This window comes from Hippocampus bargibanti, linkage group LG02, assembly GCF_051943395.1.
Source record: "Hippocampus bargibanti isolate YZ-2025 linkage group LG02, ASM5194339v1, whole genome shotgun sequence".
Classification (NCBI taxonomy): domain Eukaryota; kingdom Metazoa; phylum Chordata; class Actinopteri; order Syngnathiformes; family Syngnathidae; genus Hippocampus; species Hippocampus bargibanti.
In genome coordinates, this window is record NC_142735.1 from 152,980 (window position 1) to 167,166 (window position 14,187).

The following is a 14,187-nucleotide window of genomic DNA, read 5'->3' on the forward strand; positions in this document are numbered from 1 at the left end:
TGAAAGACAGAAAAAAAAGTTTATTGTCCTTTCTGTACATCTCATCCCGATAAAACTCTTTATACAGTATGTACACATTCAAATAAATGTGCTGCAGTACCTGCAACAGTGAGAGAGAAAAAACCAGGACACAAAGAGTGCTGATTTGTAAAAGGGGAGAAAACATATTAACCTTCCTTTTTTTTCGATGTCATAAGCACCAAACACACTTTCTACCAAAGCCGGGCGAGTTAAAGAAAAAAAAAATAATAATAATGGGAACGCCTCAACTGACCTCAACAACACCCAAACTACCAAATATGAATCCAAAACAGTGTATCACTAAACGCAATCCCGCCTGTCAAATGACAAGTGCCTTCAATCCCGAATGTTCGCTATTTAGTGTGTAACCTTATTTCGACACAAGGAGTGCAAAATATCCTTACAAATTGGTGAAAAAAAGGTCGGTCGGTCGGTCGGTCGGTCGCTCAACTCAATCGTCTGTGGGTGCAAGCGGCGCCGTTTCCAGTTTGCGAAGTCGCCGGCGTCTCAATTCGGCGGCACTCGGTTCGCCGTCTTCGTCCTCGGAGCCTTCGTCCGTGCTGTTTCTTTTGTCGCCATCCCACGTGGCCGTTTGGACCGCAGGAGGGCTGCTCGCTTGATCACAAAAAAAAAGGGCATCAATAATAATAATCATAATCATAATAATAGGAGTAGTCGTAATAGTAGTGGTAATAGTAGTAATACTAATGGTAATAGTAGTAGTAATAGTCGTAGTAGTCATAGTAATAATAGTAGTAATAATAGTAATCATAGTAGTAATAATAATAATAATAATAGGAAAAATAGTAATAATAGTAAAAGTAGTAATAATAGCAAAAATAATTATTAAAAATAATAATGATAACAATGATAATAATAATAAGAAAAATAATAATAGTAAAAATAGTAAACATATTATTAATAGTAATAATAGTAAAAATAGCAAAAATAATTATTAAAAATAATAATGACAATAATAACAATAATAATACTGATCATGATAATAATAATAATACAAATAGGAAACAGCAATAATAGTAATAATATTAAAAATAGGAATAATAGTAATAATAGTAAAAATAGCAAAAATAGTGAAAAAAAATAATAATAGTAAAAATAGCAAAAATAGTAAAAATAATACAAATAATTTTAAAAATAATTATTAAAATAAAAATAACTATATATATATATATATATATATATATATATATATATATATATATATATATATATAGGAAAAATAGTAATAGTAAAAATAGTAATAAAAATAATTATAAATAACAATAATGATAATAATAATAATAATAATCATGATAATAATAATAATAATAGGAAAAATAGTAATAATAGTAATAGTAAAAATAGTAAAAATAATAACAATAATTTTAAACATTATTAAAATAAAAATAATAACAATAATAATAATAATAATAATAATAATCGGAAATATAGTAAAAATAGTTAAAGTAGGAAAAATAGCAAAAATAATAGAAATAATTATAAAAAATATATAATTATCATCATCGTCATCATAATAATAATATAAATAAACATATAAATAAATAAATAAATACTAATAAAAATAATTATTGTATTGTACAATTTTGCCACGAGGCATTCTGTATTCAAATGTTCAATTTCAAATGGTTTTAAATGTTCTAAAAATAATAAAGATGCAAGTTACAAAAAAATAATAGGAATATAGTATTAATAGTAAAAATAGTAATAATAATAGTAAAATTAGTAAAAATAGTAATAATAATAATAGTAAATAATAATAAAAATAATAGTCATTTATAAGCGCATTTCAAAACCCTCAAGGACACTTGACAGTCACAGGATATTTTTTCTGCGGGTGAGCAGCGGCAGCCACACGCGGCAGGAAGTGAAAGTAGAAAATTATGTTTGATGGGGACCTGGGAACGGATTATTCTCATTTTAATGTTTTCCTATAGGAAATTAATTTTTGGGATACACACTTTTCGCCCTACATACTCTGTCTGGAAACCAATTAAGTTTGTAAGCCAAGGTATCACTGTATTTGAACTCCACAATTTCAAAGAGGGAAAGTTCTTACGATTGGTGGAGGAGGATTTCTCCTGATTTGGCTCCTCTTTGCTCGCAACAGTTGGGGAGAAGGAAGAAGACTGGTTTGTCCCGCTGGCTTCTTCTGTGCTGCCGGCGGATCTCGGGGGACTGCGGAAGAGAAAATGAGAAAAAAAATTGGTTGGCGTTTTCTCATTTTCGTGCTGAAAATTACAAGGAAATGATTGAGTGCCCTGAACTCATTCCCTGCCAGACGAAAATGTGTCCACTCCAGTGCCAGGGTTTTTGTCATTTTCACTCAGATTCCAGGAGCCACAAAATATTGCCTTTTAGGACTATATAAATATTCAATGCAGCATAAAAAAACCTTACACTCTCTTCTTCCATCAGTTAATTCCTCAATTACATGGGTCTGGAGTTATATGAGCTTGAATTGAGGGCAGCTATCCAAAATTCAGGTAACATCTGACTTACGACCGAGTTCCGTTCCGACCAAACGGTCGTAAGTCGAAATGCATTCTCGACACTTTTGAGTTTTAAATTCCAGGACCCACACAAAATTGACTTTTAGGATTACATAAACATTCAATGCGGTGTAAGAAAAGTTAGACTCTCTTGTTTCGTCAGAAAAAAAAGTTAATTCCTAAATTGTATGGGTCTGGAGTTATATGATCTTGAAATGAGGGCGGCTGTTTAAAATACAATGTAATACATACATATTGGTTTATATAGCGCTTTAACAACACCTGAGGCTACCTAGCTAGCTTTCTATTAGCTATCCATCTATTTGCTATATATTAGCTATCTGGCTAGCTAGCTATTAGCTACATGGCTGTCTACCTAGTTAGCTAGCTGGCTATCTATTAGCTAGCTAGCTTTCTATCTATTTGAGTTACTTCTGCGTTGAGTGAACGCTGGCGCATGTGGCTGCCGCTGCTCACCCGCAGAAAAACTGATCCTGTAACTGTAAAGTGACCTTGAGAGTTTTAAAAGGCGCTTCGAAAACATTATTGTAATAATATAATAATATATAGATTATTATTATTACTACTACTAACATGGAAACCATGGAAGGGAAAGAACATTGCCAGAGGTCTGGCCAGCGGTTTATCAGCACCCAAGCAAGACAAAAAAAAACGACACCCGAACAAATTCAGGAATTGCGCTCCACATCATATTTTCAATTCCCGAATAAAATACAAAAATGTTATTGTTTTGAAATGATGTAAAATGTTTGAGAGTTGTCAACACGCTATTCACTGGCTATTAGCTAGCTAGCTAGCTTTCCCCTCTATTTGAGTCATACCAGGTTGTTGGCTATCAGCTATATACTAGCTGGCTAGCTAGCTTTCTATCTATTGACTTCCGGGTTGAATGAACGCTGGCGCGTGTGGCTGCCCTTGCTCACCCACAGAAAAACTTCATCCTGTGACTATAAAGTGACCTTGAGAGTTTTGAAAGGCGCTTAGAAATGAAATGTATGATCCTAAAATTCGAGAATGGCAGTGAAGTGAGTTAAAAATCAGAATGGGAAAGTTTCCATACGTGAACGTGGCGACCGTGCTGAGGTAATGGTGGATGTTGAGCATGGCGGCATCGAGGAGGGTGTGGATGTTTTGGAGACACTGAAGCCTGGCTTGTAAACCTCGTCGGCCCTCAGCTTCCAGCTCCCTCAGCTCATCCTCTGACAGCTGCGACAGAGACGGAGGAGGAGGAGGCATCGACGACACTGAAAGTCAAGGAAGGAGAGATCACTTTGCAATGTACGCCTCCATCTGATCAGCACTGAACGATTTGGAAGAAGACCCTGCCTGCGCCTTATAAGCGACGCCATTTTCTTTTGTTTCCTAACTGACATCAGAAAAACGTTTGATCGCATCTAAAATACCCAAAACTAAAAATAAAAATGACTTAAAGTGTTCAAAAACTGCCACAAATCAGCTCGAAACTGGGGATTTTCAGAAAGTCCCGCCCCCAGTTCGTGACATCACTATTAGTCACACACTGCCCTGCTCCAGAATCAAAACAATGGCTTCGGAGAGTTCAGATTCGGAGAAATATGCTTTCTTGTTACTCATCCAGTTATGAATGTAATTCAAATACAGTCAAACCTCGGTTTTCGAACGTCTCGGTTCTCAGCTGAAAATGTCATATTTTGTATGCCCCGGTATACAACCGAAATTCGGTTCTCAACCAAACTGAGTGCACCTGAATGCATCACTCAACTACCCTCTGCGTCCTCAAACGTCACTTCCTTATATGTAATATATAATACAGTAAAGTCTGGTGATATCGATATGGGATATATCGATAGTCCCGGTTATATCGATACTATTTCTATGCACGCACGGAGAAAATTACATGCAAACAGGGTCGGATATATCGATAGTCCCGGTTACATCGATATTTTTTCCGACTCCCTTGAATATCGATATAACGAGACTTTACTGTATATATAATATATGCTAGCAAAGACAGCTGGGATAGGTGCAGACACGCACGCCCCTTGGCAGACAGAGAGAGAGAGATTTTTATGTACAGATATTAATGTTGATGTTAAAAATTGCTGAAAATAAAACATTACAGTTTGTTTTAATAGAATTTTACCTGCTCTATTATTAAGTTTCTATGCAGTTTATGCTGTGAAATGGTGAAAAAGTTGTTTCCTAGACTTTGAACGGAATAAGATTTTTTTACATTGATTTTAATGGAAAGTGCTATTTCGGTTTTTGAACAGGTTTCTGAAACGGATTGTGGTCGAAAACCGAGGTATGACTGTAGTTCTCAAGAGGAAAGCATAAATGTTTGGAATCGATTAAAGAAGTCATTCCGTGTCATTTTGAGGCATCTGGACTAAAATGTAGCGTCCTAGAAAATGCACAAGATGGCGCCCAAGCTCCATTGGAAATGGGCTGATTTGTCCGCGGGCCTTATACACCGGAAAATACAATACTCATCGTCCAATTCTGAAGCAGGGTTAAAGTGCAAATACAGCTTACTGAAAGGAGGTGGTGGCGGTGGCATAGGCAGCCACGGCGTCGTTGGGAAGGGAGGAGGGGGCACGCTAAAGGGGAATCCCGGCATGGCGGCGCCTGGAGCAGCGGCCGTCGCAGAGTCTCCGCTGGATGAGGTGGCCTGGTCGGTGCCTGATTAAAACAAGGATTCAGAATCAGCAACTCACGCCAACTCGTTTGACCTCGACGGTCAATTTGGGTGCTTGGCGTCACGTGACTTACCGGCCGCCTGCGTCGCCTCCGTGTTGCCCTGGGGCGGGACGGCAGCGCCAGGCGTTGCCGCGGGTGGTGGGGGCATGCCGGGAAATGGACCCCAAAAGGGGAAGAGGCCGGGCGGGAAGCCAGGCAACATGCCGGGAGCCACTAGAAAAAGAAAAATGGAATCCCTATAACGGCGTTTCCACAACATATTGGTACAGTGATACCTTGGCTTACGAGCTTGATTGGTTCCCAAACAGAGTGTGTAAGGTGAGAGAAGTGTGTATCCTAAAAATTAATGTCCCATAGGAAACCATTAAAGTGAGCATAATCCGTTCCCAGGTCCCCATAAAACATCATTTTCTACTTTGTAATTTTCTAACCCTTAAAACTACACGAAATCTACCTTATTTTATGTATAATAAATATGCTATTGTATTATAATGAAAGAAATAAAATTGTACTGTATAATAACGTTGTTTTATTGACCTTTGTGATGGTCGTTGATGGCTTGATGGAATGGAGTGGCCGCTTTCATCAGCATGAAACACTTGATGAGGAACGTAGCCTTCTTCTTTCACCATCATGATCCCTTGTAGGTGCTTCCTCTGCCATAATTTTACCTGGTGCCTCATCAATCGTGTTCTGTTTAGCTGGCTTGATAGCTTTTTGCATGGCTTGTGCGGGATATTTGCGGAGCCTGATTGATGGGATATTTTAACCTTCCAGTCTACACTCTTGTTGTCTGCATATCTATTTAAATAAACAGAAACTACTAAAACCGAAATGCAAAATGCCTGCTAGGGAGGAAAGAGTTAAGCTGGTTTGGCAATTTATTTGATGAACGTGGCTTCTCAGTGCTCTCACCGTTGGCTTGTTGGACAGCCGCTGCATGTGCAGGTGCTGCTGGAGCAGGGGCCGCAGCTTGGGCAGGTGTTGGAGGCTGATTGTTATTGGACGCTCGCAGGACGTCCATGCGACAGGTGGGGCAGGTCTGTTGTCTCTGGAACCAGGAACGCAAGCAGCTGCGGGCAAAGGCAAAAAGACGCTTTTGTTTTAGACCGTGAGCTTGATCATAGAAAAAAAAAAAACAACAACAGACTCATTAATTCAGATAAAGTGTTTTCATTGTCATGGAGAGCTCATATGAGAATCAAAGTTTCTGATCGAGAATAGACAGAATAGAAGTTATGAAAGGACAACTGACGTCTCTGGACAAGTTGTGTCCATAATTTGTAAAATGGCTTCAAATGACTTCTACTGAGTGTATTTTAATAATATTCCACCACATATAGCTATATTTTACGTTTTAAGACTCGCGCTGAATAGTGAGTTCGTTACGAGTCCGTACATGACGTCACTAAAGGATCGCCCCTGACCGAAAAAAGACACATTGTAGAAGTCCTTCCATCACGTCAATGTATTTTGCTGTACTTGTTTGGTCTGAAAACCTCGTGTTGCACCCAAAAGCCACCAGAAGAGGGCGTCCAAGCTCCATATAAGGAATTTATCAACCTGTGGAAACGGATGTGGCCACAGGAGGTCGCCATTTTGCGCCTCTTTTCTGGGACGCTACATTGCAGTCCAGGTGCCTCAAAATGACATTGAATAAATTCTTTAATCGATTGCAAACATATATGCTTTCCTCTTCAGAACTATTTGAATCATATTCATAACTGGATGTGTAACAAGAGAGCATATTCTCCGAATCTGAAGCCATTGTTTTGATTTTCCAGCAATGCAAGCCGTCTTGGCGTGACGTCACGAACTGGGTGGGGGCGTTGAATACACATTTCTAAATGTTATCTCAATTAAATATTTTAATCGTTTGAGAGCACCCAAAAAATAGTGATTGGTAAATCTGTAAATCCCCGGTAAATGGAGAAACCACCATTTCCAAAAATGCTTAGAAGGCTCACAATGGAAGCACAGAAAAACTGGGGTCAATCTGAGGTGAACAGACACAGCCTGTTAAACTGTCATTTTCATGAAACTCCTTCACAGGAAGAGCTCATTAGCCAGGTTACAAATCTATTGGTTCATGGCAAGGACAACCGATTAAAATGTCTACATTCTGTTGTTTTATGGATGCTTGTGCTTGGGACGTCCAGGGGCGTGGTATTCAAATCAAGAAGAGGATGTTTTACCAATGTACCACTTAAATTTGCATATACTCTCAATAAATAGTTTGGCGGAGGGCTTCAGAAGTTGGGCGTCGGTCATGAATGGCTACGTCTCCTGCCGGCAGTAAAAGAAAACAATCTTCCTTTGTTTCTTCTTTCTGTTTCTAACAGGACCTACCTGGAGTGGAAAATGTGATTGCAAGGTAGCTTCTTTGCTCCGGTGACCATTTCCTCCCGACAGATGATACAAACGTTGTCGGAGGCCTGCAGATCTTCAGGAGTAGCGTCGGGGTATCTGATGACCAAAGAGGAAAGTCAAAATAGAAATTTTATTGGGACTATTTTGGCTTGCGTTGTACAGTATGTAAATTATGGGATATCGTTATGGGGTGTGAGGTTGACTAAATATTACAGTAAAGTCTCGTTATATCGATATTCAAGGGAGTCGGAAAAAATATCGATATAACCGGGACTATCGATATATCCGACCCTGTTTGCATGTCATTTTCTCCGTCCGTGCATAGAAATAGTATCGATATAACCGGGACTATCGATATATCCGATGTCGATATAACCAGACTTTACTGTCATAAATAATATTAAATTAAATGGGGGTGAGGGGGAGTTAAAAAAACCAGAATGAATTTAACTTATGAACAAATTCAACTGATGAACGAATTCAACTTATGAACGAATTCTCCTTCTTTTCCTTTTGGCTTTTCCCTACAAGGGGTCGCCACAGCAAATCAGTGTCCTCCATCTTTAGAGGTTTGATCCGCATGTTTGTTTTGGCCAAGCTTTTAGGTCGGATGCCCTTCCTGACACAACCCTCTGTATTTATCCGGGCTTGGGACCGGCACAGGAAGACTTGTGTCCCTCTTATGAATGAATTCAGAATCAGAAAACCTTTGATCGTCCCAAAATGGGGAAATTTGGTGACGAAATAATGTATGTAATTTGCTGGTTTCTCAACGTGTGCATGGGTTTCCTCCCTCATTCAAAAAACATGTATGGTGGGCTTATTGAACACCCCTAAATTGACCCAAAAAATGAGCGTGGTTGCCGCTGGTTGTTTTTTTTAATTCTCAAATTCGTTTGAAATGCAAAACAATGCTTTAGTTTAGACTAAACATCTGCATAGCACACACATAAAAAAATAAATAAATTCTTAACAAAGTTTATAAAACCCTACTTACATTTTTTTTAATGTCAGTCAGAACAGAATTGCATTACTCACAGTGTATTCATGTTGCGGATGGCTCTCCGAGACATGATAGCATCAGTTACGGCTTTCTTAAAATGTCTGAAAGGTAAAGGAAAATAGACATATGTCAAACATGCTCAGGAAATAATCGATAAAAAGGTTTCTTCAGCCGTCATCTGTACTTTTTTGAAAGTGTCGGACGTTTCGCTCCTCATCCGAAGAGAATATATGACTGTGACAATGTTTACATAATCTGTCTGCATATTAGTTAAACAGCTCAATATAGATGCTGATCGTTGGTCTGTCTATGGCATTTTGTTTTATTTCGCATTAGCATTAAAGGACAAGCGACGTCTCCGGACAAGTTGTGTCCATAATTTGTAAAATGGCTTCAAATGACTTCTACTGAGCGTATTTTACAAAGATTCCACCGCACATAGCTATATTTTACGTTTTAAGACTCCCGCTGAATATTCCGGAAGTCTTGTTTTTGAGTTGGTGAAGAGTCTGTACGTGACATCACTGAAGGAACGCCCCTGACCGAAAACATTTTATCAGTCCTTCCATCACGTCAATGCATTTTGCTGTGCTTGTTTGGTCTGAAAACGTCATGTTGCACAAAAAAGAGCTAAAAGACGGCGACCAAGCTCCTTATGAGGAATTTATCAGCCTGTGGAAACGGGCTGATTAATTCCTCACAGGGAGCTTGGTCGCCATTTTCTGCCTCTTTTTTGGTGATACATTTCCCCCCATGGCACGGAATAAATTCTTTAACCGATTGCAAACATGTATGCTTTCCTCTTCAGAACTACAGTAAAGTCTCGTTATATCGATATTCAAGGGAGTCCGAAAAAATATCGATATAACCGGGACTATCGATATATCCGACCCTGTTTGCATGTAATTTTCTCTGTGCGTGCATAGAAATAGTATCGATATAACCGGGACTATCGATATATCCGATATCGATATAACGAGACTTTACTGTATTTGAATCATATTCATAACTGGATGTGTAACAAGAAAGCATAATCTCAGAATCTGAAGCCATTGTTTTGAGTCTCCAGCAATGCAAGATGTCTTGGCGTGACATCACGAACTGGGGGCGGGACTTTCTGAAAATGCCCAATTCGCAGCTCAATTTTTTTGCAGATTTTGGACACTTTAAGTCATTTTGATTGTTTTTTTACCTTTGAATAAAAATATCATACTCCGTGTTTTGGGTATTTTAGATGCTATAAAATGTTTTTTCTGATGTCAGTTAAGAAACTAAAAAGTGACGTTGGTTGTCCTTTAAGATAAGAGTGACTTGAGACACAACTCTCAGTTCACTTTTATCTTAAGGCACATCTGCACTATAGTTGCAATCAAAACTGAGCATTTTGGAAGAGTCAACTATATTTTTTTCCACTCATAAAATGTATCATTTTATTCCGCTAAAGCTACATTGGCATTGCAAAAGAAAATCTGTTCTCAGTTGGCCTTAACTGGACAAAGAAATGTTAAAAACATTGTATCTTTCAATATACAGTAAAGTCTGGTTATATCGATATCGGATATATCGATAGTCCCGGTTATATCGATACTATTTCGATGCACGCACGGAGAAAATGACATGCAAACGGGGTCGGATATATCGATAGTCCCGGTTATATCGATATTTTTTCCGACTCCCTTGAATATCGATATAACGAGACTTTACTGTATGTGAGAGTCCTCACCTCATAGCGAGATACATGGGCCGGATGGCAAACAGTGGGAAAGTGTGAACCTTCATCATAATGATCAAAAAGGAAATGTAGAGCAGAACTTTGATGAAACCTAAAACAAGAGAATGGCGCAATGATTATTTTACAATTAGCCAGGTTACAAATTCATCAGTTAATGGAAGAGACAATGTTTTATTGCTTTCAGCTGTTCGCGCTTAGAACGCTCAGGGGTGTGGTATTCTAATCAAGAAAACTATGTTTTACTAACGTACACTTAATTTGCATATACTCTCAATAAATAGCTTGGTAGAGGGTTGCAGAATTCAGGTGTCTGTCATGAATGGCAACGTGTCCTGCCGGCAGTAAAAGACAATCTTTCTGTGTTCGAGCCTTGGTCCACAATGTCTGATTGAACATGGCTGACAGATCTTGTAAGTATCCAAGAAGCATACAGTTACCAGTGAAGAGCTCTGTATAGAGCATATAGACGGCCTTGTTGTCCCAGGGATTCTCACTTTGCAAATCCACAGTGTGCAGGATGTACTTAATGAACATAGTCAAGACCATGGTCAACAGGATGGCGTACTGAAGTGCACCAGAGAGGAAATATTCACGCATACATGATGTAACAATGGACATCATACCAAAATCGAATTTACTTCAACTATTTTTTTCCAAGATGACAAACCTCGAAGCCAAAAACGAGCTGCACAGAGGCTCCCCGGGTGATGATGCTTTGACAGGCCTGGTAAACAAACAGGAAGTCCAGGGATCCCAACAGCCCCACGAGAGCTAGAATATAAGCAATGAGAATCGAATTGGCAAAATATCAACACAAACAGCTACCTGGTAGTGAAACGCATACAGACGCTCCAAAACTTACGAACAAGATACGTTGAGAATGGTCGTTCGTAAGTTGAATTTGTTCATAAGTTGAATAAAAAAAGTCATGGACTCTTGTAATAATAATAATAATAATAATAATAATAAAATTCATTTATAAGTGCCTTTCAAAACTCTTATGGTCACTGTACAGTCACAGGATAAGTTTTTCTGCGGGTGAGCAGCGGCAGCCACACGCGCCATCAACCCAGAACGTGTTGATGCAATACAGCTACATATATCAATATCTTTTCTTTGATACTTGCACTATGTACAGTTTTTTTTATGAAACATTTTTGCACATTTACAGTATGCATCTCAGTCTTCTGATATTTTTATGATGCTTAGGATATCTTGTTTTTTTTAATTTACCTCAACCCCCTTTCAAATTGCTGCTTTGGACTGCAAATTTTCCCATTGTGGGACGGTCATAGGTTTTCTGATTCTGAATTCATTCATAAGTTTAATTCGTTCACAAGTTGAATTAATTCTTAAGTTGAATTTGTTCATAAGTTGCTTCAGTGCTATATTCTGTATGGAATGTATGTTTAATGGACAACCGACGTCTCCGGATAAGTTGTGTCCATAATTTGTAAAATGACTTCTACTGAGCACATTTTATACAAAGATTCCACCGCATATAGCTATATTTGACGTTTTAAGACTCGCTCTGAATATTCAGGACGAGTCCGTACGTGACGTCACGAAAGGACGGCCTGCTACTTGCAAATAGTTTTGAAATTAAGACAAGATAAGTGAAAATAGTAAAATACAGAAATTGAAAGAGCATACCGTAGTTGACAGTGTACTTACACAACACTCGAAAGTGGAAGAGGCAGGATATGTTGGGACTTCGTTCCATCTAAGAGATTACACAGAAAAAAAAAGTCATGTCTATATTCCACATGCTGTTAGTTTGCAAAGTACAATAAACTATTTTTTTACAATACAATACATATTGATTGATATAGCACTTTGAAAACGGCTGAAGCTGTAACAAAGCACTTGACAATGGACAACTATCATATACAGGAAATAAAGCAGTCACAAAGATAGTAGAAAGAACCAGAGAGTAAAACTAAGATCAAGTCTGAATCATGCTGACTTTTTATCAATAACTACCAAATGAGTGGTCTCCACTCATTTACAGCCTGCTTCAAAATAAATGAATGGATGGATGAATGAATGAATGCCGCAATAGATTGGTCGGTCAAAATTAAATACACAAATGAACTAATGAATGAATAGAGGAATGGATGAATTAATGCCACAGTAATTTGATCGGCCAAAATAAATACATGTACACGAATGATCAAATGAATGAATAAATGAATGGATGAAGGAATGCTGCAATTGATTGGTCGCCTAAAATAAATACACAAACGAACAAATGAATGAATAAATGAATGGAATGATGAACGAATGCCGCAATAGATTGAACGCCCGAAAAAAAAACAAATGAACAAACAAATGAATAAACGAATGGATGAATGAATGCCGCAATGGATTGGTTTCCCATAATAAATACACAAATGAATGAATGGATGAACGAATGCCGCAGTCAATTGGTCACCCAAAATAAACACACAAATGACCAACTGAATGAATAAATGAATGGATTGATGAATGAATGCCGCAATGGATTGGTCGCTCAAAATAAATATACAAATGAATGAATGGATGAATGAATGCCACGGTCAATTGGTCGCCCAAAATAAATACACAAATGAAGGATCAAATAAAGGAACAAATGAATGGAAAAATGAATGCAGCAGTAGATTGGTCGCCCAAAATACACAAATGAATGAATGGATGAATGAATACCGCAGTAGATTGGTCAACCAAGATAAATACACGACTGAATGAATAAATGCCGTAATAGATTGGTCTCCCAAAATAAATACACAAATGAATGAATAAATGAATGAATGCCGCAATGGATTGGTTGCCCATAATAAATACACAAATGAATGAATGAATGCTGCAGGTTGGTCAGCCATAATAAATACACAAATGAACAAATGAATGAATGGATGAATGAATACCGCAGTAGATTGGTCGAACAAAATGAATACAGAAATGAACATATGAATGGATGAACGAATGCCATAGTAGATTGGTCATCCAAAACAAATACACGAATGAACAAATGAATTAATGGATGAATGAATGCCGCAGTAGATTGGTCGATCAAAACAAATACACAAATGAATGAATAAATGAATGGAATAATGAATGCCGTAATAGATTGGTCTCCCAAAATAAATACACAAATGAATGAATGAATGGATGAACGAATGCCGCAATGGATTGGTTGCCCATAATAAATACACAAATGAATGGATGGATGAATGAATGCCACAATGGATTGTTCGCCAAAAATAAACACACAAACGAACAAATGAATGAATAAATGAATGAATGCATGCATGCCGCCCGATTTGAATTTTCACCCCAAATAAATTGTATTTATTGATAAGGGCAGTTATAATGTATGGATTTCAGATTTTTCGACGATGACTCACAAAGTCCACGCGATCTTCAGCTAACCAGTGGAAGCACTTGAGGAAAACCAAAAGTGTGAAGAGGGCAACAAAACGTGGAGAAAAGTCATCCCTGAAAACAGTGAAGGCCAGGCACGTCTCGGTGACTGCGTACCAGGAACGCTCAATGAGATGCTGTTGGAAAAGAGAGAAGGTCAAAGGTGAATAGAAAATTGACACATCCCTGTGAAAAAGCGACATCTTTCTCAACCTCATAAAAATGAAAACAAGATCAATATTTATCAACATATTGTAAATATTATTGTATGGAATACCTGAACTTGATTGAACAAACTTGGGATGTGGAGGTGTTCAGAATTAACCAATCACATTCAAACACCAGTTATTATTATTAGTCATAATAATAATAATAATATTTTTTATGACTAATGTATTATTATTATTATATATATATATAATATTTTTTATGATTAATGTATTATTAAT

At 37.8% G+C, this 14,187-nt stretch overlaps 1 protein-coding gene across 1 annotated transcript in view; it reads right to left on the reverse strand.

The window, feature by feature from the left end:
• syvn1 (synovial apoptosis inhibitor 1, synoviolin) overlaps positions 1–14,187 on the reverse strand; it is an 18,719-nt gene continuing 4,532 nt past the window's right edge. Inside the window, exons 4-16 of the mRNA XM_089019008.1 lie at positions 13,723–13,875; positions 12,011–12,059; positions 11,004–11,107; positions 10,774–10,900; positions 10,328–10,427; positions 8,640–8,705; positions 7,581–7,697; positions 6,147–6,304; positions 5,304–5,444; positions 5,067–5,213; positions 3,613–3,796; positions 2,099–2,217; positions 1–636 (exon numbers count right to left, since the gene is read on the reverse strand). Coding sequence (XP_088875134.1) covers positions 473–636; positions 2,099–2,217; positions 3,613–3,796; positions 5,067–5,213; positions 5,304–5,444; positions 6,147–6,304; positions 7,581–7,697; positions 8,640–8,705; positions 10,328–10,427; positions 10,774–10,900; positions 11,004–11,107; positions 12,011–12,059; positions 13,723–13,875 — 1,629 coding nt within the window. The 3' untranslated portion in view covers positions 1–472. The remainder of the gene's footprint in view (positions 637–2,098; positions 2,218–3,612; positions 3,797–5,066; positions 5,214–5,303; positions 5,445–6,146; positions 6,305–7,580; positions 7,698–8,639; positions 8,706–10,327; positions 10,428–10,773; positions 10,901–11,003; positions 11,108–12,010; positions 12,060–13,722; positions 13,876–14,187) is intronic.